Source organism: Musa acuminata, chromosome BXJ2-8, assembly GCF_036884655.1.
Source record: "Musa acuminata AAA Group cultivar baxijiao chromosome BXJ2-8, Cavendish_Baxijiao_AAA, whole genome shotgun sequence".
Classification (NCBI taxonomy): Eukaryota; Viridiplantae; Streptophyta; class Magnoliopsida; order Zingiberales; family Musaceae; genus Musa; species Musa acuminata.
In genome coordinates, this window is record NC_088345.1 from 53,377,121 (window position 1) to 53,399,437 (window position 22,317).

General features: G+C 40.6%; 3 protein-coding genes and 1 non-coding gene across 4 annotated transcripts; 3 read left to right on the forward strand and 1 right to left on the reverse strand.

Moving 5' to 3' along the window:
• Positions 1–1,611: 1,611 nt before the first annotated feature.
• LOC103995645 (arogenate dehydratase/prephenate dehydratase 6, chloroplastic-like) lies at positions 1,612–3,442 on the reverse strand. The gene has a single exon (XM_009416279.3). It carries the CDS (start codon positions 3,227–3,229, stop codon positions 1,832–1,834), a length of 1,398 nt encoding a protein of 465 aa, XP_009414554.2. The 5' UTR covers positions 3,230–3,442; the 3' UTR covers positions 1,612–1,831.
• An 855-nt stretch (positions 3,443–4,297) lies between these two features.
• TRNAL-UAA (transfer RNA leucine (anticodon UAA)) lies at positions 4,298–4,380 on the forward strand. Its single transcript has one exon. It is a non-coding gene; the product is annotated as a tRNA-Leu (tRNA).
• A 116-nt stretch (positions 4,381–4,496) lies between these two features.
• Positions 4,497–15,622, forward strand: LOC135620287 (AP-5 complex subunit mu-like). Its single transcript, XM_065123128.1, has 8 exons — positions 4,497–4,655; positions 4,889–5,029; positions 5,253–5,564; positions 7,699–7,982; positions 8,108–9,012; positions 11,019–11,075; positions 12,074–12,121; positions 15,308–15,622. Exons 1-8 carry the CDS (start codon positions 4,582–4,584, stop codon positions 15,380–15,382), a joined length of 1,896 nt encoding a protein of 631 aa, XP_064979200.1. The 5' UTR covers positions 4,497–4,581; the 3' UTR covers positions 15,383–15,622.
• Positions 15,623–17,296: 1,674 nt separating this feature from the next.
• LOC103995642 (uncharacterized) lies at positions 17,297–21,012 on the forward strand. Its single transcript, XM_009416277.3, has 2 exons — positions 17,297–17,631; positions 19,205–21,012. The coding sequence occupies exons 1-2, from the start codon at positions 17,425–17,427 to the stop codon at positions 20,693–20,695; spliced, it is 1,698 nt and encodes a 565-aa protein (XP_009414552.2). The 5' UTR covers positions 17,297–17,424; the 3' UTR covers positions 20,696–21,012.
• Positions 21,013–22,317: the final 1,305 nt, after the last annotated feature.

Consider the following 22,317-nt stretch of genomic DNA (forward strand, 5'->3'; position numbering starts at 1 on the left):
CTCCTTCTTCTCTTTGGAATCTCGTCGCTACAAAGATCTGCCTCGTTGCTGCCTTTTTATAGCTTTAATCTGCCTCTAAAACGCAGCCACCACACCCTCTAATCTTAATTAGGGTTAGGTTAAGAGGGGGTGTGAGCTGTGGGCTGATAAAGCCCACATGGGCTGAATATGGGCCATCAGCCCAACATCAAAGACCATCCACAAGCTGATGAAACATTTTTTCCTCGATCTCAGATCGTAGAAGCAGATGACAGGCCTGCATTTGCCAGTTGCTAAGGTCTGTAACTGAGGGTTGCGGCTTTGCTTAACTTGGCTATGTCCTCATCCTCTTCTCTTTATCCAGTAAGAACTGGCAGTTTCACTCTCTCACCTGCTTAAGTAGATGAGAACTGGCAGGAAAGAAAGATCTTGGCATGTCTTTGGAATCCTTCACTACTATGACTCTCTCTTCTTTCCATTTGCCAGCTCAACTACCAAATATAATATAGGAACTGTAATGGAATTGTTGCAAGAATGAATCCATAGGATGATTCTTTAGGAGGAAGAGAAAACAGCAAGGAAGCATCTTTGCTGATTTCCTCAGTAGAGGAATTAGTAGTGGTGAGAAAACATGGCTTAGTTGTCAGTACGATTTGCCCGTCTTGCAAGATCATTAGCATGATCTTTTAGCTAGAGCATATTAACTTGATGTCAGACCGAGGGGGCATAGGCCTCGTTCTTCCAGATGGAGGCTGAAGATTACTTCTTTAGTTGGCCATCGGGTGCCTGCATATAGGTCGTAATCAAGAGAGGGATTCCCAACTTGACATCTCCAATACTTAAGTTAGCAAAAGTTGGAGATGAAAAAGTTGGAATGTGTGTATGAGGTCCGACCCAATATTATTCTTGGGAGTGACTTTTATACATATTGTCGTGTGTTGATGTACATAGTTATTAATAATCATCGACATCTTTGTATACAAATGTTTAAAGGTAGCCATCGCCAAAGGTGGTTAGCTCATATATTGGGATATGGGCACAGTCTGATTTGTTTGGTCTTGTTTCATTTGTCGTTGCTCTACACCTCTGGAGTAGCTCAGGATGGGGCATGCGATGTTAGTGCAGCGTGCTGGTGGCATGAATGTTAGGCGATTGTATCTGAAGTCTTAAGTTAGCTCGATGCACCACATTAGCTTTGGAACACCATGTCAGGTTCACCCTAGTAGCCAACATATCCATTGAGTGGATACCAGAATATGCTATATCGAGTTGCATGTCCCTCGTTCCTTGTTGACTATATTAGAGATGCATTTTCCAGTACAAAGTTATCTTATGAGCTTAACCCTAATTGGACCAAATCAGACGAAACATGTGGATCAATTTGGCCATCGGCCACCAACCCCACCACGTCTCTCTTCCTCCACCTGATTTCCACCTACTATCCTCGCCAACCTCCGATTTATAACGATATATGTGTAGAAGCGGGTCTTAAACCGTTACAATGTGTTTAGGACACGGAAGATTACACCATAAATCTTCCGCTCACATTTGTAACATTAATCAGAATTATTCTTATACATAATAAATGAAAGATATAATTTAGATCTTTCGAGTAATGACAATACTCAATAGTGACACTTATTTTCGTATAATTTTAAGGGAAAAAATATACATTGTTTTCATGGCCGGCAACACAGTAATTAAACGCCATGGTGGGTGGGTTGGTGACGATCGTATCACATGTCGTCACGTACTCTGCGACGATAAACAAAGAAGAAGAAGGGGTTTGGTTTTGACCGATCGCCTCCGTCGGATCGGCGATGCGAGGAAACGAACGGCCAGATCTGAAGAGTCAAGACGAAGCCGAGGAGTTGGTGGTGGACGATGCCGCCCAGGGGGTCATGTCCATGGGGTAGCTGCCGAGGACGCGGAGGAAGGAGGTGTACTCCTGGACCTCCGCGAGGGCGTTCTGCGCTCGGGTCTCCGCCATGGACGCCTCGAAATCGATGTAGAACATGTACTCGAAGTGCTTGGCGGTGCCGACGTTGGCGTCGTCCACCAGGCGCAGCGGCTGGTGGCGGTGCGGCCGGCTCTCGATCTTGGTCAGGTTGATGTCCCGGAAGGCGAAGGCGGAGAGCACCTTGAAGAGGACGGACGTGCCTTCCCGGTCGTGGGCGAAGACAATGCTGGTCTTGAAGGGGCGATCAGTGCGTGGGATGATGGGATCCCGCGCCAGCATCACGAAGCGCGTCACGTTCCCGCTGTCGTCCTGGATGCCGTCGGCTAGCACCTGCATCCCGTACAGCTCCGCGGCCCGCGCCGACGCGATGGCCGCCGTGTCACGGAGGCCGTTGTTGGCCACGTACTCGGCGGCGCCTGCCGTGTCGTCGAAGGCCTCCCGCACCACGCTGAGGCCCATTTCCGTCAGCGTCAGTTCGCACTGGGAGAGCGCCTGAGGGTGGCTAATCACCCGGGTCAGCTGCTCCTTGCGCACGCCCGGGAGGGCGAGGAGGCAGTGGTGGACGGGGAGCTGAACCTCGCCCACGATGTGGAGCCGATGGCGCAGGAGAAGGTCATAGTTGCGGTGGATACTGCCGCCGAGGGAGTTCTCCACCGGGAGGACGGCGCTGTCCGCGATCCAGAGCTCCACCGCCTGGAAGGCCACCTCGAACTGGTCGCAGGGGATGGCCTCGCAGTTGGGGTAGGCCTTGCCTGCTGCCGCCTCGCTGTATGCCCCCGGGACGCCCTGGTACGCCACGCGGAGCCGGGACCCATGCTTCGGGGCCGGCGAGAGGTAGGAGATGGAGAGCGGCCGGGGAAGGTTGGTCACCGGCACCAGGTCGAGAGTCGCCGAGCTCTGATTCGGGCCGTTAACAGGAGGAGGACTCACCAAGTGGTACTGGTTACCATCGTTGCCATTGGTGGATTCACTGGAAGCGGCGCCGTCCTTACTGGAAGATGAAGGAGAAGAGGAGTAGGAAGAGGCCTTGCTGGCGAGAATGGCGAAGTTGGTCTGCCAGTCTGAGCGGCTGGAGCCGACAGCGTCATGGAAGGGGGAGGCGGAGGAGGAGTCCGGTAGGTAGATGGATCGAACGGTGGGGCGGAGGGCGGTAGAGAAGACACGCCGGATGGCCGGGCGGTGCTTGGGGATCGCTGTAGGAGGAGCTGCCTGGTGGTCCGGCGGCGGGATGGTGGGACTAAAGACATGCTTTGGCGCACAAGAAAGCATGGTCGCCGCCATTGGTGACATCTATAAGACGCAATATATATATATAGCTATAACAGAAGAAAACTTAGATGGAAGAGGACGAGGAGGAGGGGTTGCGATGAACTGGTAAAAGCTTGAGAAGAAGAACCCTTTCAAGCTGAGAGAAAACAGGAATGGCAGAGAACACAAGGTTTTATATGGCTGCGGTCTGTGGGTAGATGGGTTGGGAAGGGTAGGTAGGTGGGAACGAAGAGAGAAGAGAAGGGAGAACCGAAGAGGGAAGAACGACAGCAGATGCAGGAGTTGGTCAAATCCCACACCAACCACCGCACACATGAATTCACCGAGGCTTTCTTCTTGGACTGTACTCTGTCGAGAGGTTGGTCGACACTTCTGCATCCTTTCCTTTCTTCTTCACTGCCGTTGCTGCTGCTATTGATGACTTCCAATCCACGACGACGTCCCATTCTCTGTTTGTTTCCAGTTCTCGCCACCTTTTGCTTCGCATGCATGCCCAGTTTGCGTGCGTCCGTAGCTTTTACGCTCCAATTCTTGGACGAGTCTCACTCTGGCGCGAATGCAAGTTTACCTGGTTAACCATGACGCCAATTCTCTGCGTGCGTGTCAGGTGTGGTGCACGCGTACGTGCGTACCCTCAACCAGCAAACGACACGTTTTATAGTGGGTCCCACTTCTGATGGGACCAACTGTCGACACTCTCATGTGAAGTTGACACCTCATCGATCACCGAACAGGCTCGATCGAGCTTCACATGGCATCGCCATCAGAAAAGATTTGGGGAGCATTGGTTGCGTTCCACGCAATTACGCAACCACCAAGTTTCCAGCATACACGTGGCTTCTTTAGATCCACACAGTCACGAGGTATAAGAAATGTGACATTATATCATTCGATTTTTCTTACTTAATACTATTATAATCCAAAAATTTTCATAAAAATGATGATGAAACTAATAATAATAATAATATGGCATTATCTAAATCAGGAGATCTAAAGAAAGGAGATCAAACTGACCATATTATATTCAGTTAAATGTAATTTATTTTATTTAAAGATAATTTATTTTATTTAAACATAAAATACCAATTAGCTGGTTTGCCCGAGTGGTTAAGGGGGAAGACTTAAGATCTTCTGCACATAAGTGCGCATGGGTTCGAACCCCATAGCCAGCAAATAAAATAGTTGGCGGATACATATTCAATTTAAAACCGATTATGTCGCCGCTGCACCATTTTGTTGAATTTGGGAGGAATTTTTATATAAATAACAGGAATTTGGAGGACTAATGTGGAAAAAGAAAACCCTCATCGGTATTCATTTTGGCGTCGCGTTACTCGCTTCCGGAGGGAGAAGGGGAACGACTGAGCGGAGCAATGCCTTCATCGTCGCCTTGTAGCATCAGAGCCCTTTGGATCCTCAGCTCTCAGGACAACGTCGCCTTCTCCAGGTGAATGAATCCGCCTCCCGGCATCTCATCCCCTTCTTTTTTTATTCTTTCTAGGGTAGCATACTCGATCGAGGTGGTCTCTGTCATGTCGTATTTAGGAGTCCTTAAAGATCTCCACTTATTCGTCCAAATCGTTGTTTTTCGGGGGAAAACCTAACAATATTTGATTTATGAGTCTTTATTGACTTCAAAAATGTTGTCTTTTTGGTTTTCTCCTTTTCTTGTTTTAACAGGAGATTTCCGGTGGTGGAGAAAAGGTGGCGTTTGGCCTGTGCGAGAGAGAATGAGAGATCAGAGTCTGTTGGGTACAGCGTGCTGCCTCTGCTACCGACGGATCCTGAACTGGTTTCCGCTTTTTCTGAGAGGAAGAGGAGGTAAATTCGTACCATCAAGAACCTCTCTCAATAACTAGGGTTCCAAATACTTATGTCCTATGGTGTTTTCGTTCTAGATTTTGGTGAAATCTTATACATATTGTTTTTCCTTGCAACAGCCATAATTTATGTACTATGGTGTTTATGAGAATTGTGTTCTTTGCAATGCCATGGATGACTTATCTGATACGAGAGTTTCTTACGCATAATTTACCTTGATCAGGGAGGGTTCCGCACAAGGATTTGGCATCCGCCTCGCTCAGTCAACTCAAGGATCAGATTCCTGGGTTGATGATCCAATCACACGTCACATTATATCACTCTCCATTAAAAGAGAGGGTGGCGAAGAAGAATTTATGTTATGGCCGTTGGTTTTACATACAAAGGGCAGTTATTATATTATCATTTTGCCTTTTGTTGAGCCTCAACAGTTTAAAGCATATGAGAAATTGTGCACAAGATCTGATTGTGGTGGTTCAGTGGGGGAGGAATACAGCCTCTCGTCCCTTTTATACAATCTACCATGCATCACAGGGTAATGTAAGTTTTTGTTGCTAAAAAAATATTATTATTCCCTCTTTTCCTGTGTTTGTAATGATTTCTGCTTGTAATGCTTCTTGACAGCAAAGAACATCACAATTTTGTCTTCTATTTTAAGACTTTGTAGATATATATAATATAATGTAAGTTTGTAGATATTTAAATATTATATAACATGATATGATATAATTATTTATGGAACCAAACTATCTTCATGATTTTCCTTGGTTTTCTTGCTAAAATGTCCAATGGACTTTAGCACCAGATGAATGTATATTAATAAGCATTTGTTTTGCATTTTGCATTGTGGAAAATAGTTCTATGGTGCCCAAGAAAGAACTGACCTTTTCATCGTCTGTAATACAAAATTTTAGGGTTCTCTTTATCTCTCGATTCTCTCCTTTGCACCACTAACCTTGATTGACGCACCTATTCTAACCAGGGCATCCATGGGTCTCCTGTGATTGTCGTCTTATCATCTTAAGCAGTTGCCGTTGTTTTATTTTCTACCACAACTGTTATTTACAAATGTAAATATTCTTTATTCTATCCTTTCCTTATTTTATTTTCTACCATAGCTGCTATTTTATTCTTTATTCTAGTGACCAAATTAATCTATAGATTTCCTTATTTTATTTATTTCAACTGATGCCACTAATATATCTCAATATTTTCATTTTGGAATGCGAATTTGAATATTCTTATATGTCCATCATTTTGATCCATAAATCATGACTGATCTTACAACTTTATGAGTTACATAATGATTACATCATGGATAAAATGAATAAATATTATTTTAAATAATGTATCAGAATGTTTTACATGTCATGACATCCATATAGAGTGTTCAAATATGGTGTTGTATAACGCGATAAGCTAGCAATTAACAAGTACCATTAAGAAATAAGTAAATAAAACATAGAGAAAGTAAATAAAACTTATAGTGGGCAAAAATGAATTTGGCTCTCTTAATTCATTTATTATAATATGATACTCGACACAAATGGCATGTTACATATTTGAAAAATCTTTAATAAGTTTTGTCCATCATAAGAAGAGCATACTAAGAAAACAAAATCTGAATGAAAACCATCCTTGAAGTTGGTCCAAAAAGTACAATGTGCCCTCTTTTAGTAAATATTGGATATCCTGGGAAGTGTCTGATGTAATTGAGAAGCATTCAACAAATATCACTGTCCAATATGACTGTGTGGCAGAAAAGTTGCGATGACTGGAGATGAGGTGTTTAATTGTGATTTTTGGCGGCTTCAGTTTGTAGTCTAATAGAACATTATGGTTACCGGGAGTTCTTGTAACCTGACAATGACAACTTAGGTAAAGGGATGAAGCTGCATAGAAGAGCCTTTTAGTTGCTTAATAAGGATTAGTGGCTGAAAGTTCAAGGTTTATAATTCTACATTTTGATGGAAATTTGAGTAATATCTGTTTTCGGGTGTCTTATGGACTTCTGGAGATAATCTATATCTGGTTTAAGGACAAAAATTATCTGGAAATTCATTTATATTTTTGTTGTTTCCTTTCAATGAGGCTCAGTTTTCTCCGAGTGATGTGGTTTGTTGAGAATACCAGTGTTACTGATGACAGCAAACAATATGTTAACAGGACTAGTTTGTAAATTAACTGAAAGGTTTGTTGATGCACAAGGAGGATGATAAAGAGCTTCATTGGTTCAGAACCATGAACTAGTGATTCTGCATATCAGATTCTGGGATTCGGGGATAAATGAGGTGTTGGGAAGAGAGGATGCTTAAGAGACTAAAATAAACCATCTTACCAACTTAGTTTTGTTGATTTTGGCAACTTTTTGTCTTATACTGAGTGGTTTAGTTCTCAGTTCCACATGTTCTGTTTACTTCGCTTTTAATGCTGTTCTCAACAAGAAGATATTGATGTTCATTTTCTTGGTCTGAAAGTTAATTCTGTATTGCAGTAGGTGTCATGTAGCTTGAAATCTCAAGCTGCTTCTGTGTTCAATTCAGTAAATTTAATCGGTCAATGCTCTTTTGTTCTCATTTTTCTTCTGTTTCCACATTCTTGTAATAGGTTTTGGAATGTGGAATTGGTTTAATGTGTTATGAATGCTTATAAGATCTTATTTCTCACAGAGCAATTATGGTGGCACACACTGTGGGGGACATAATTACTGGTGACGTTGTTGACCCTGATGTGGTCATTAGTTCATCTCCATCCGTAGGAGGGTTGTTGGACTCACTGACTGGTAGTATAGGCATATCAGCCAGGGCAAAACCTGTTGGAGCTTCTGTTGCAGCCTCAAGTACTTCAGGTGCTTCTGCAGTTGGTACTATAGCAATGGATGCTTCCAAAAGCACATCCAGACCAATAGACAAAGATGCATTGCTTACTTTTCTGAGCAGCTCAATGCCCTTTGGTTGGTACTTTCTGTTATGGTATTTCTCATCTCAGATTTTGTTTCTTAATATTGTTCCTATATTTCATAATCTTGTTCAGATTTTATGATAATTTTTTTTTCTTTCATCTAATATTTGCTTTCAGGAACGCCTCTTGACCTAGACTTTGCACATGTATCTGTAATCAAGGCCCATGGTTTTTCTTCTTCAGATTTGCCACCTGCAGAACTCAAGCAACCAGCTTGGAAGCCATATTTACACAAAGGAAAGCAGCGGATGCTGTTCATGATTCATGAGACAATAAATGCTGCCATGTACGACCGTGATGAAATACCAGATTCTATTTCAATTACAGGTCAAGTAAACTGCAGAGCGGACTTAGAAGGATTGCCTGATGTTTCCTTACCTCTGAGTGGACTGAAGAATGCTAGCATGGAAATAGTATCATTTCACCATTGTGTTCAGGTATCAGAACATGGTGATGATAAACAAGCTCTAATGTTTTCTCCGCCACTCGGGAATTTTGTTTTGATGCGTTATCAGGCCTTATGTGGTCCTGATCCACCAGTAAAAGGCTTTTACCAGTTATCTATGGTCTCTGAGGATGAAGGTGCATTTTTGTTCAAGTTGCAGTTGATGGAGGGTTACAGGGCTCCTTTTTCTATGGACTTTTGTACTGTTTCCATGCCATTTCCACGTAGAAGAGTGCTATCTTTTGATGGGAATCCTTCAACTGGAACAGTTTCAATGACAGAGCATTCCTTGGAATGGAAAATTGTTACAAGTGGCAGGGGTATCACTGGTAAAAGCATTGAGGCAACTTTTCCAGGTACAATAAAATTTTTTTCAAGGACAATCCAGAGGGGTCCTTCACTACCGAGGTCAGTTTCACGAAATATGGTTGAAGAAGATACTCATAGTGATGCTGAGCAGGACACTGCTAATAATACTCTCAACATTGAGGATAATTTGATGGAAAAAATGAATAAGGACTTAGAGTCAGTAGATTTGGAAGAGCCATTTTGTTGGCAAGCATACAATTATGCAAAGGTAAGCTTCCTATTCCCATGAGGTTATTTATTACATGGTCTTTTTTCAACATACATACAATATGTTTATATAAATTTCCCATCTTGTTTTGTAATCTTCTTTCGCTAATGGTAGAAATAGTAAGCATATTATTATCTCATGAATATTGGATACATCAGTGTCATGTTTATGTTGCTATCACTAAATACTCTTGTGCTTCAGTATATGCATTTGTATTTTTCTTCATGTGATTCAAAAATATTATTTATTGGTGACATGATGTGTGGCAAGTAGTCATTCAGTTATTTTTCTGGTTGAGTTTCATATAATCATTTGTTAAAAGCAATATATGATGGCTAAGATTGATGGATAATCCCTCAAATCTTAAAGAGAGCTTCTTGATGGATAAGTGTTTGATGGATAATCCCTCAAATTAAAAGAGCTTGTTCTCGTATTTATTAAGCTTTTAGTGAAAGATGAGTTGCGAGAGGTCTAACAGTTGTCATACTGGTCTGGATGACTGTCTCAGAAGCTTTAGCAAGCAATCATCAGAATGTTTTGATCCTCCATGCTGCATTAAAGCTTGTTAATGCTTAAGGCTCGAGATAGAAGAATATTTCTTTTACTGAAATACGATCAGAAGAAACGTTTGCTGTTTAAAAGAATTTCATATTGCTGGTTGGTGCTTCATGAGGTTTGAGTCCCTATCAAGATCTTCAAGCACCTATAGCAACCACGTCTTGTCTCTCTACGAACAAGATTTTTCGCAATGCTCTTGTGTTTTTATTGGTTTCTCTAATGACAATGGAAGATTAAACATTATGTAGTTCTTTTAAACCTAAGTCTACTACTAGTCATGTCATGATGCTAGCTCTATACAATGTTTTTAAAAGCACTAGGTGCTGAAAGACGCCAAGGTCTCAAAATGCTCAAGGTGTAAGGTGCTCGTCGGAGCGAAGTGAGATACTCCTTAATATTAAAAATATAAAAAATATATATGGAGGAACGTGGGATAGAAGAGGGCGACGGAGGAAGCTACGGACGAAGGTGGCAATGGGGGAGGAACCAACGGATGAAGGCGACAGCGACGGACAAAGGCAACGGCAGCAACAGACATAGGGTTTCAAACTTGGGTCGGGAGCGGCATGAGTTTTTGTTAGGGCACTTTAGTTGGTTCAAATGAACCAGGCGCAAACCCCACCAGGTACCAACTTGCCTCTTCACTTCGGCGCTTGGCCGAGGAGCCCAATGCTTGGGCTCAGGCGAGTGCTTGGGTGGCACTTCATCAAAATCCTTGCTTAGAGGTTGTGCGAGGCGCTTGGGTGTCGCCTCGCCCGAGCACTTGGGCGAGCGCCCAGGTGCCTATCAAAAACATCGGTTCCATATAAATTCTTTTCTAATGTAATGAATATTTTCCTTCACCTTCTTCCAATAGTTGTAATGCCAATCAACACAAGTCAAAACATACCATCCAGAAGAGGTATTTGCACAACCCATGTTAATCGAGTTGGAGGTATTGACATATGATTGGTTGGGCCAAGTATTGGCATTGCTGATCAGCATAGGGGCATGCTGATTGACATGACACGAGATCAAACTATGCTAAAAAAGATATTGGCACTCACCCATGCCATGATGAGGCAATGCTTGAGCCTCATGAACATGATACAAAGGATTCAGAGTCGTGCAAGGGAGCTTCTGCTACCTGATTGTGCATGTAAGAGGCCATTTTTAGTATGGTGGTAGCAATAGATTTTGCTTGATATGTTCAATAGTTGCCACCTGCAAATCACTTTCGTTATGTTCAGTAGTGGTACCTGCAAATCACTTACCATAAAGTTTGTTGCAGTAAATTTTGTGTATTAGCAACACTGATCACCTACTGTTTCCCTGAGACTGCTACATAGGCATATCAATTTACATACTGCATATTTGCTTTGCATTTCTCAGATGGAAATATATATTTTTTCACTTTTCTTACCATGTTTAGAGCCATCTTCTTTGGGTACTGATGCATGAACTTTCAGGTTTCTTTTAAGATTATTGGAGGCACGCTATCTGGAATGTCAATAGATCCAAAATCGGTAAGTCTTAATAATTTTTTCCATACATCTCATCATCGTATTAAGCAATAACTTATTATGGAGAACATCAAAGGTCTCATGTCTTATCGTCTTCAACTCTAATTGAAAGACCTTGTGTTATTTGCCTTGTTTTTTCACAAGAACAAAGTGTTATTTATGACTCTTTTTTTGTTCGTGACATTGGATCATGGCCTTCTGTCATTTTGATATATTTATACGATGAGAACAAAGCATCCCTTGTGGTTGTGCCTCAGTTGAATATGTGATTGGCTTTGGTAATTATTTCCATTTTTACGGTTATACCTTTTCCAAAAGAGCTATATTGGGCAACCATGAATGTGTGTCATCATTGCTTCTGTTTTAAATCCTAATACTATGTGAATTTATGCTCTTTGATCTTTTAATAATATAACTTCAGTAAATAACACACTTTGCAAGGTTTGCAGAACTGCAATTGAGTTGGATTTGTCGAACAATTTAGGGTCAAACAGGTCTGGATCGGGCAAGTTAGATCTTAAGATTGGGTTTCTTTGTCATAGCCTAAAATTGGCTTGAGATCGGCTGGAGCTGACTGGAATTGGTTCAAATAGCTGGTAACCGATGGAACCCCCAGGATTGACCATCAATTAGGTTTGGCAGGATCAGCAGGTTTGGGCTAATTGCAACAAAACCTTAAAAAGAAAAATGCAACAACTGAGTCTAATTGCTGTCTTTATTAGGTCATACAACTCATGCCCACAGAATATTTGTTCTCAAATTACTTTTGATCCTATTATTGGAATTTTTATTTATTAATTTATGGTACTTTTTCTTCAAGAATCCCTTGGAAATCAAACAAATGATTTTCATTGTGGCTTGCATACATATGCATACATGCACTAAGTTGCACATCTATATACACATCTGTATGTATGTGTCCAATTATGCGGTTTTACAGGTAAGCGTCTGTCCAGCCTTATTCGTATGATTGATCTAGTGACATTTCATCTCTTGTGCAGGTAAGCATCTATCCGGCTTTGAAAGCACCAGTTGAACTCTCTATGCAGGTAGATTTTATTATTGTCTCTATATTTTCCATTTCATGGTGATCATTACAACTAAGCATATGGATAATGCTTGCAAACTTTAAATTGTTGTATCTTACAAATAGATCTGATGATTATGAACAAATGGAGGTTAATGCTTGATTTTCATCACCATGCTTGAGCTACTTGATAACTGATTGCATTGGGTGGCTATGAACTTCAAAATATGATTTTACCGTGCCCTATTTTCAAAATTTCTGGAGTATTTTCAAGTCTTTTGTTAATCATAATTCAAGGGCAAAGGAATAAATTGATAAGAGGAAACAAAATCATGCAATGAAAGTAGAAATATCAGGTTTCAGGGTTCATGGTTTCTTTTTTTCCCTGCCTGAATATAACTAAACGTACAAACATCTTGTGAGATGAGCCATTATTGCAAACAAGCAGATATGTAGAATCTGAAGTATAAATTTTTTGGTATAACTCTATTCAAATATCATGATATTATGTGATTATGGGAGCAGATGGTTACTTGTTGACTATAAGCTTTTGAATTTCACTAAATTTGCTTCTATGAACAATTTAGGACTGATTTCATAGTTCCTTAACCCCTTCTTAACTAATCAAAATATGAACTAATAGTTCAGTGGTCTCTCTAACTTGGATCCACTGAGTGCAGATGTGGGTTCCATAATTCCCTTGACCACTATTGTATTTTGAAAAGTCAATTATTAAACCCACATTGCTCATCATGGCTCAACTCTTTCTGCAGAAAATCAATGAGATCCGATATGAGGACGATCCAACCTGATGGTAAAACTGACTAGATGAGACTTAAGCCCAAGTTTATGGAAGTACGCTCATAGAGCCCTATAAACCATCAGTCAACTTCTAATGTGAGCGTCACAAGAAATATTCTGATACCAATCTTTGATTTTAAGAAAAGGGATAAACTTATCAATACTCGTCTGCTGATTATAATCAAGTTGGATGACAATCTCTTTTCTCTTTATCACCAAACTTCCTCCAGTATTGTCAAAAATGAATATAATGAGATCCACTGACAAGGCTTCAAATAATCCTGTGTTAACATTTAAACGATGTTCTTGTGGCATGTAAGTTCTCTATGTTAGGATCAAGAGCACTAAGAGGGGGAGGGGGGGGGGGGGGGGGGTGGGTGAATTAGTGCAGCGGAAATCTTTCGACGATAAAAAAACGTGAGAACGATAAAAGTGATTTCGGTGTGAAAGCCGATTCTAAGATTACTTTAACTTAAGATCAAGCGAGATGATGTTAAAGTCAATCTATGAAGGCAGTTTGCAGTTATGATGAAAATCAGAATATAAGCGCAAACTGAAATACGACGTTCGTACGACAAAACTGATTTGCGTCTAAACGCCGATTCGGAAAGCACTGAACTTTGAAACACGTTCGTAAAAGCACAGAAGGCAGTAAGCTATTGAGGAGGTTTGCAGTAAAGATAAGATGCTCAAAGTAAATGCAAATCGAGATTTAGAGTGGTTCGGTCAATCTTGACCTACTCCACTTTTGGCTTCCTCCACCGACGAGGTCACCGACGTCAACTAGAGGCCTTCCTTCAATAGGCGAAGGCCAACCACCCTTTTACAGTTTCACTCCTTTTGACGGGCTTAGGAGACAACCCTTACAGAATTTTCTCTCCTCTCTTTAAAGCTCAGAACTTGGAAGAAAAGAGGGAGAAGAACTTTTGGCCTTTACAACAATTTTGAGCTCTAAAAATCACAGAACAAGATCAGGATTTCGGTGTATATGTTGTGCCCTTTCAGTGCTGAATGGGTCGGGTATTTATAGGCCCCAACCCAGTTTGAATTTGGAGCTCAAAACTGTCAATTCCCGGAATTCCGGGATCTGGCGGTTGCACCTCCTGACTGGAGCGGTTGCACCGCCTGGCAGAGCTCGAAGACCGAGCCTCTGGGCGGTGCCACCTCTGTCAGGGGCGGTTGCACCTCCTGCCAGAGCTCGAAGACCGAGCTCAGGCGGTGCCACCTCTTGTCAGGGGAGGTTGCATCGCCCAGTCTCGCTCGAAGACTGAGCCCAAGCGGTGCCACCTCTTGGCTGGGGCGGTTGCATCGCCCAGTCTCGCTCGGAGACTTAGCCCAGGCGGTGCCAGCTCCTGGCTTGGGCGGTTCAACCGCCTGGCAGAAATCAGGGTCCGAATGGGTTGATCCATTCGGCCCAAATTGGGTTTTTCAGGGGCCCAATTGCCCCAAGATTAAGTTAATGGGATCACCTCCCATTTCCAACTTAATCATTGTGCTAACTATGATATTTCCTAAGACATTTACTACAATCTTGCTCCGGTGCGTCAATCGCTTCTTCCGGCGAACTTCCGTCGATTATCCGATGAACCCTCGGTGATGCTCCTGCGGACTTCCGGCAAACTCCTGGACTTGCGACGATCCACTTGGCGAGTTCCGACGAGCTTATTTGGCAAGCTTATGGACTTCTCGGATTTGTTCCCGTAGAACCTCCGACGACTGTCCGAACTTCCGTCGAACTCTCGAACTCCCAACGTGATCATTGTCTTGACTCCGGCGCAACTCCTGTTGCATATCTTTCTTCCATCGTAGTTAATCCTGCACACTTAAAACAAAACTTCGATCGAGACAATTAATCATAAGCAATTAACCAAGTTGTCCGGCATGTCATTGGTCCCTCGACGCTTCGTCCGATTCTTCGGCGCATCGTCCTCTCCTGCAGCCTATTGCCCAATCGGCCAGTTGACTCCACAACTCCGATATCCTTGGCACAATACCCGCTCTTCTTGGCCCGATGCCCGAGTCCACGGCCCGAAGCCTTTTGTCGATACGTCGACCGATCCACCGGCCCGACGTCCAATCTTCTGACATGTTCCTCCGGCACAACATGATTTTCTTGTTTTAATTGTCTCATCCTGATCGAAGCATCCTGCGTCACTCAAAACGTAGATTAAATCATAAACATATATCAAGTAGTTTCATCATCAAAATACGAGATTCAACACTCTAATCCTGTTTATTGCCCCTCTAAACTGGCATGTTTAATTTTGTTTTTATTTTTAGGTTGGAGACTTGGTGTTATTAATTTGTGTGTGTGTATATATATATATATATATATATATATATATATATATATATATGAGATTGTTCTATTGGTACCTACAATTCACGGATTGTTTGGCTTTGACAGGCATCCTCCGGAGAGTACATATTGTGGAATACTTTGGGAAAATGCCCTTCTGCTGTTTCTCCTAAAGTTTATTGATGATTGTTGCTCATTTATGTTCCTTGGACAAGCCTTATGTATCATTTTGAAGGGACAGGAGACAGGCAGACCCAATGAGGAGAATAATGTGGTTGTTTGGTTAAACGAAAGTGCAATTATATAAAAGGGTTTGAACATTCAAATGTTTGGTTAAGCACTTAGAAATACAATAATCTGACTGCATTTCTGCTTAATTTTGCTCGGAAATCTATCCTTTGGAATTTTGCCTCTTATGACTTATTTCAGATTATGACTGCATTTATGTCAACTGTTGCACTTGGAGAAGGTTTTCCTACTTGCATTTATGTGGGCTTCGTTTCTCTCTCCATTAAGTTCACTCAATAGAGTTTTTTCCACTCAGGATTTCATGGTGCTTTCTCCGCCATTTGATCGTACTCTGTAGTTAACTGTGTTGCTTGTTGGAGAACGATTCAGATTTGATCCATATAAAAAGGTGGTGAGTTGTACTTTGTAGTGGTTGGCTATGTATGAGCTCGATCCAGACTTGCTATGTGGTTGACTTCACGTTGTTGGACGGGGAGGCATCAACGATCAAGACTTGCTCCATATATAGCAGAAGAAGAAAGTTTAATTCCATTCTATGCACTCATAGAAGAAATACTAGATGTTGTTGGAGACCAACTATAGTACATACACATCACGCTATATGAGATGTTTGTAGAATCAATCTAAGGATTTATGTCGATTTCATAATATATGATACCAAAATCTTAATGTCCTAATTATTTAAGATTCACTACATGGGATGGATTCCTCATCGTAACAACAATACCAATGAAATCTTAATCTCCCAACTATTTAAGATCAACTTCTTTCCGTGAGCTCTATAATATATATATTTTTTGATTAAATTAAAATATTAAAATTATTATTAAAATTCCTCTCTCTCTCTCTCTCTCTCTCTCTCTCAGATTATTTCATATCATCTAATTATACAATCTATAATTCTCTTTATCATATAATTTTTTCTCACCTTATTTCCCTATCTATTGAAATTATACCTAATCGTTCACGTAAACATTCCATTACCTTGAGCTACTAATATGTAAAAGTCAAACAAATCGATATCAAATGATGTATTTGGATATCGATACTTGATCATACACCTCAGATCAATATCCGACAAATCCTTGAAGTTAACAAAGCCTTTACTTACTTTCTTGCATGATAGCCTTTCGGACAGAGAAGAAGCTATATATAAAAATGACGATGACCACTGGCAACCATTCCAATGTCCCCATCACCTTACTTGTTGTACACATAAAAAACCATGGAAGTTGGTGCTCAGAGAGTCCTCACTCTTGCGCCTTAATATAAGCTTTCTCTCATTCCAAGGAGTCCGGTGGCAACTCTTCATCCACACTCTGCATGGTTGTGCTTCCATTTATAATATGGTAGCACAGTTTTGCAGCTTATATTATTTCTTCAACATGCCAACAAAATGGAACTGCTCAACAAATATCATCTCATGTACCAGACGTGTATCGATCTCTTGTCAGATCGAAAAGAAGAGTAGGTGGCTTAAGAGGAGGAGTACCTGAACCACAAAAAGAGGATTGGTCTGCCCGGATCGAAAATTACCAATCACCTCACTTTGTAGGAGGAATATGATGCTAATATGACATCAGTATGTGTGTCAAGCAATCTGTCTTTGTACCTCATCCAGCTTAGCACAGCACCCTCATGGACATGGATGGTCATTGAAAATTCCATCATGTTCTCATGCCATCTGCACAAGTTGACCTCATGATTAGTTAAATTGCTCGATACAGGCAATAAATTGAGTGAAATAGTTTAATGACCTCCCTTGACAGGCAACAACAGAAGACCCTTTGACTGATATATATAACAAAGCACAGAGGAATCCCAGAATGAACTCCCCAAAGCACCAATTTCAAACTCCTCTCTTTTTAGATTTAAAGCAAACAAAAGGCAACTTACCTTTCTTGTGGTTGATGCAAGGAAGAACAAGCCATATTCTCCAGTCCCTTTAAAGAGAGAAGGTTGGAGAGGGGAGGGAGATGAGATTGGCATCGAGGTCCCTGCACAAGGGCACCGTGATGGCAGGCAAAAACAGGAAGAAGTCCTATGGTCTGCTGCTGCTCCTGGCACTTGGAGCAGCATTGTTGAGCGTCATTGTGCTGCAGAAGTTGAGGGAGAGACGTGTCCTCGGCCTCCTCCTCCAGGACCGAGAGCATGAGCTGCTTGCTTTTGAGCTCCTTTTACAGGTAACCATAGCCATCAAAGATTTCTTGCACACATTGCTGGTCGCTTACATGATATGAATCTTTCTGTTTTCCAATTCGATCCTCATTCAAGAACTGCCTCTGGTTAAAAACTGCAAAATGAAAAAGAAGGAATTGATACGTAAATCAATTGTTTGAAACACAAAATTAACAAAGTTCGATGAAGCAACTTATGTAACTGCTCAATCACATTTGAAAATTTATAAAATCTTGAACAAATTACCATATTTTTAAGATAGAAAAAAAGATGCATTGTTTGAAAACTTGCATCAATAGTATATCAACATTGGCTACCTTGTGGAGTTTTCTGGTTCTGTGGTGATTAGACTTGAAAATCTGCTTCTTGTCATCCTATGCTATATTATCATACAATAGGCAGAGTGCAGCATGATGAAAACATAAACCCAACTTTTGACTGTTGTTACAAAGAAATAAAGTCCAATGTATAGTATGATTCCTGGAACAATTAGATGCTTAACGTAAAGAGATAAACCTTTCCTTAAGAACACCGCCTCTAGATCTGAAATGAAGTTAAATCTGAGTATGTGGAACTTCTGTTGATGATGCCTAACATGTTTAGTAGTTATTCTTTATTAAAGGGGATTAGTCCAAACTCCTCTCTTGTATGCTCATGTGTTGTAGTGGCAAATTATTGGCATAAAATGGAAAAGTAAAGGAGTCTACATATTATATAGAGAGTATATTCAGTATTCAAGATAGACACCATTCAGTGTGTACATACTTTCATGCCACAGCAAAATAAATAATAATAATAAAGACCAAAAAATAAAACCGAGTGATGTTTATGGTACCACTGTAGTAGGAGTTGCAATATCTCACTTGAGTAGTGTTTTTGGCAGCATCTTGTTCAGATTGCATATATACCACTCCAGAGCATCCATGTCTTCTCTTTTCAAGCAAGTGAAAAACTTAAATCTAAGGTAGAATTTAGACATCATATAAAGGAATTTAATTTATTACAATAACTAAGGAGCTTATGATGCAATAACACAAATCATTACTGTGATAGAGAGTAGATCTGATAATAAATTATATTTCATACTGCTGAAATCTAGCATTAAATCCTAATATTAGGAGACATGCTTCAACAACTGCAATCATTCATTTGTTCATGCATTGCTACGACAAAATGTCACTGTCCTGACAAGCCACTTGGACTTCAGGTTCTTAGTGACCAGTTTCTTTTCGATACTGATAAAGCCGCAACCTGCTTATGCACCATTCAATCTAGATCAATGGTTGTGCAAAATTAAACATAAAGTAAAAACACTGTGGTCGCTGTCCTCCTTTTCCCTCTATGATCCTATTACTTCAATATGAGATTTTAACTCATTGCCATCAAAATTTTCCTGCTCTTCATATTGCACATGATCCTTCAATCTGGTGCAAAGCTCACTATCACACCATCATGAAAGTTATGGTGATGGAGTTCCACAAATGGCTAAATATGTATCAGATATATTTTACTACACCACCAAAACTATGTAATCCTAAGACCTACTGAATCATATTGACCTCTACCTTCTGTGAACAGAAAGAAAGAGAGACTACCAAAGAAATGAAAAGCAGATTGGATGACTTGAGAAACAAAACAATTTCTTTAAGCCAACAAAAATCCGAGCTTTACAACAAGCTCACAGAAACAGAAATGATGTTTGCCGAACTCAAAAGGACAAAAAAAGAGATGGAAGCAACCCTTCAGGACAAGGAGAACCAGATCATTCAAATAACAAAACAAGCAGCAGCATCCTTAGTGGCAGATCGCAAAGCATCTGATCTTACTGAAATTTTGAAGAAAAAAGAAGATGAAATTGAAGAAATGAAACATAAACTTTCAGAAGTACACCAACCTGAGAACATTACCACAGAAGATGACATTGTTAGGAATGTGACAGGTCCTGATTACACCAAAGAAAATGAAGATCTCCAAGATAGATCATTAGCAAGTACAAATCCTGGTGACAGGAAAACCTCAGAAGAGAAAACACAAGTTGGTGGTGCAAATGAAGACAATTCCAGCAAAGGAACATGGGTGAAGCTTGAGACCATCTTTGAGAATGAAGGCTTGAAAGATGAAAGTGAAAGCAATGATGAACAAATTGCACCAGAAGTTTCACAGGAGAATCAGCTGGAAAAGATTGAAGTTTCTCAGGGTAGTGAACACTCAAAAAAGCAGGGAGAAATAGATCAAGAAATTCCACCGGAGGCTGAAGAACGTACCAAGAAACTTAACGATGAAGAGACCGTGGTTGCTGGTGATAACAAACCTAAGGTAACAGAAATGGAGGAAAAAGAACAATGGGGTCCTGAAGATGACAGCTCAGGAAAACTAAAGAACTCTCGGTTCAGCAATGAACAAAAGGTAAGTACAGATCTCAAAGAGGTTATGGCCATTGATGGCCCCAAAATGAAACATCGACGTCATAAAAGGACAAAAACAAGAAGTAGAAGACAACAAGTAGTTCCAAAAGGAATGGAACTAGAGAAGTCTGCTTGGGAGGACAATAGGGTTACACCAGAAGATGAAAGTCAGGTAATAAGAACCGAAACAGAAGATTTGACAACAGATGCTGGAAGCAGCAAAGGTGATGATAAAGAACAAGCAAACCATACAAATGATGTAAGTGTCAAAATGACCACAAGTCTTCATGAGAATGAGGTTCCTCAAACTATGGAAAACAAGGAAAGAAATAAAGAAGATGAAATTGAAGGAAGCATACATATTACTGATGATAATCCCAAATCAGAACATGCAGCAAAAGGGTCATTTTCCGGCACCAACGAACTAGATGGTCCAGAAAGCCTTTCAGATAGCAAATCACAAAATCATGAGAGCAGTGAAGATATTCAGCAACCTGGAGGAGAGAGTTCTACTGGAAGTGAACACGAGGGAGAAGAAAAGGAAGCAGTCTCAACAGATGACAAACTGACAGAATCTGAGAAGCCTCAAAATGATGACTCGGTGAAACCAAATGACGGTAATCCTCACAATGACCACCAAGAAGTAACGGTTAGTTCAACATAAACCATGAGAGCTAATATAGCCCCTCAACATTATCAGATATCATTAGAACAGAGTTTCCATACGCTAGATTCCAACAGTTGGTAGTTAAAAAGCTTGCATTGAGACCGATGAGAAGGATGGACAATCTAAGATGCAGAAAATAAGGAACTTCTATGGTTTACCAGGAAATTGGTACTACCATTATATCCTGTTTGGAACAAAATGTGATGTCATAGCCCAGTAGAACAATGTAGTTTATTTGTCTTTGTTCAGAGTGATGGATGTAATAATAGTGACTAGACATTGTTTTCCAACCATATGAATGGTATTCAATAAGATGTAACTTTTTTTTCTCTGGCTCCAGCTTTGACTGCCTGGATTGATGGAGTTCTATAGCTCTATTACACAACATAAACTGTTTCTGCATATTTCAACATTTCCATTGTTCTTATAAATCCTTACAAAAATGCTTTTATCTTCAAAGGATCGGCCATTCATCTAGCCTTATAATGTTGCCCATAATCTTTCAAGCAAGTCTTTGAGATGTATAAAAGACCATCCTTTTTATAATCGATCGAAAGAAAAACTTAGGGCAGGATATTAACTACAGTCAAGAAGAAGATCAGTTTTGAGTGCCCAAAGCGACAAGGTCTTGAGAGCGGAAATCGAACTGAAAAGCATCAACCAACCGATCCGAGGAGGAAGGGACGACCGTGCTCGCACACGCATTCTGGAGCTCCTCGAGGTCGCAGAGGGAGTAGCTCGTGAGGAGATCGCAACCTCACCGGGCCGAGGGCAGCGGTGCCGGCTCTTGAGCCGCGGCACGAGGGAAAGATGATAAAGGCGGAGGACGAGGTGGCTCAGGAAGGCCGCCGGAGGAGCTCGGAGTCCCACTGGGACCTCCTTCTTCCATCGGCCTCGTCATGGCGTGGGAAAGGCTTTGTTTGGCGCGTCCTTTGTGAGGAGACATATGACTGTGCTTATTTATACATACGAATGATGTTAAGTATATTATATTAAAGTTTCTAAAGGTAAATGGCACTATTTCAGTTAAAAAGATATAAAAAATCTAAAACATGTCTAATATTATTATAGACATAATAAATCATTAAAGTGTATTAATGTTATTTAAATTTTAATTAGTAATATAATAGTAATCTGCGGCACCATTTCTACATGCAGTAGTTTACCAACATTTAAAGTCAACGGTTGACTTGAAAGACAAAAAAGTTCAAAAAGTCAAATCAGGTAAATAATCATATTACATATTACTGTACTCCACCAGTATTTCAATCTCTAATCTTTTAAAAATTATATTAAAATCTCCATATATTTAAAAAGATAATTTCGTAATATTATTTTTATTTATATTAATTTTTTCTATTAACTTTAATGGATAAAGAGATAATCTATAATTAGCTAGCTCTCCTATAAAGCAAAACACAACCTAGCAAGTCAAACTTTAGTCTCCCGTACTTTCAAATATTCACAATCAAGAACAAGAACAGAATATTAGATCATTCTCAGAATATTGAAGGCAAGGAGAAACCAACTACAGGCTGGACCTAATTTCTTCACCCCAAAGAAAATTTCAAACATAGCAAGTTGCACCAAAAAAAAGAAAAAGGTGGAAGAAAATGATC

Bases quoted from the DNA above. Each gene is read 5' to 3' on its own strand.
- LOC103995645 (XM_009416279.3), bottom strand. From the start codon at position 3,229: ATGTCACCAATGGCGGCGACCATGCTTTCTTGTGCGCCAAAGCATGTC.
- LOC135620287 (XM_065123128.1), top strand. From the start codon at position 4,582: ATGCCTTCATCGTCGCCTTGTAGCATCAGAGCCCTTTGGATCCTCAGC. The intron at 7,983-8,107 runs GTTGGTACTTTC...ATTTGCTTTCAG, and splicing joins GAGCAGCTCAATGCCCTTTG to GAACGCCTCTTGACCTAGAC. The intron at 11,076-12,073 runs GTAAGTCTTAAT...TCTCTTGTGCAG, and splicing joins TGTCAATAGATCCAAAATCG to GTAAGCATCTATCCGGCTTT.
- LOC103995642 (XM_009416277.3), top strand. From the start codon at position 17,425: ATGAGATTGGCATCGAGGTCCCTGCACAAGGGCACCGTGATGGCAGGC. The intron at 17,632-19,204 runs GTAACCATAGCC...TTCTGTGAACAG, and splicing joins CTTTTGAGCTCCTTTTACAG to AAAGAAAGAGAGACTACCAA.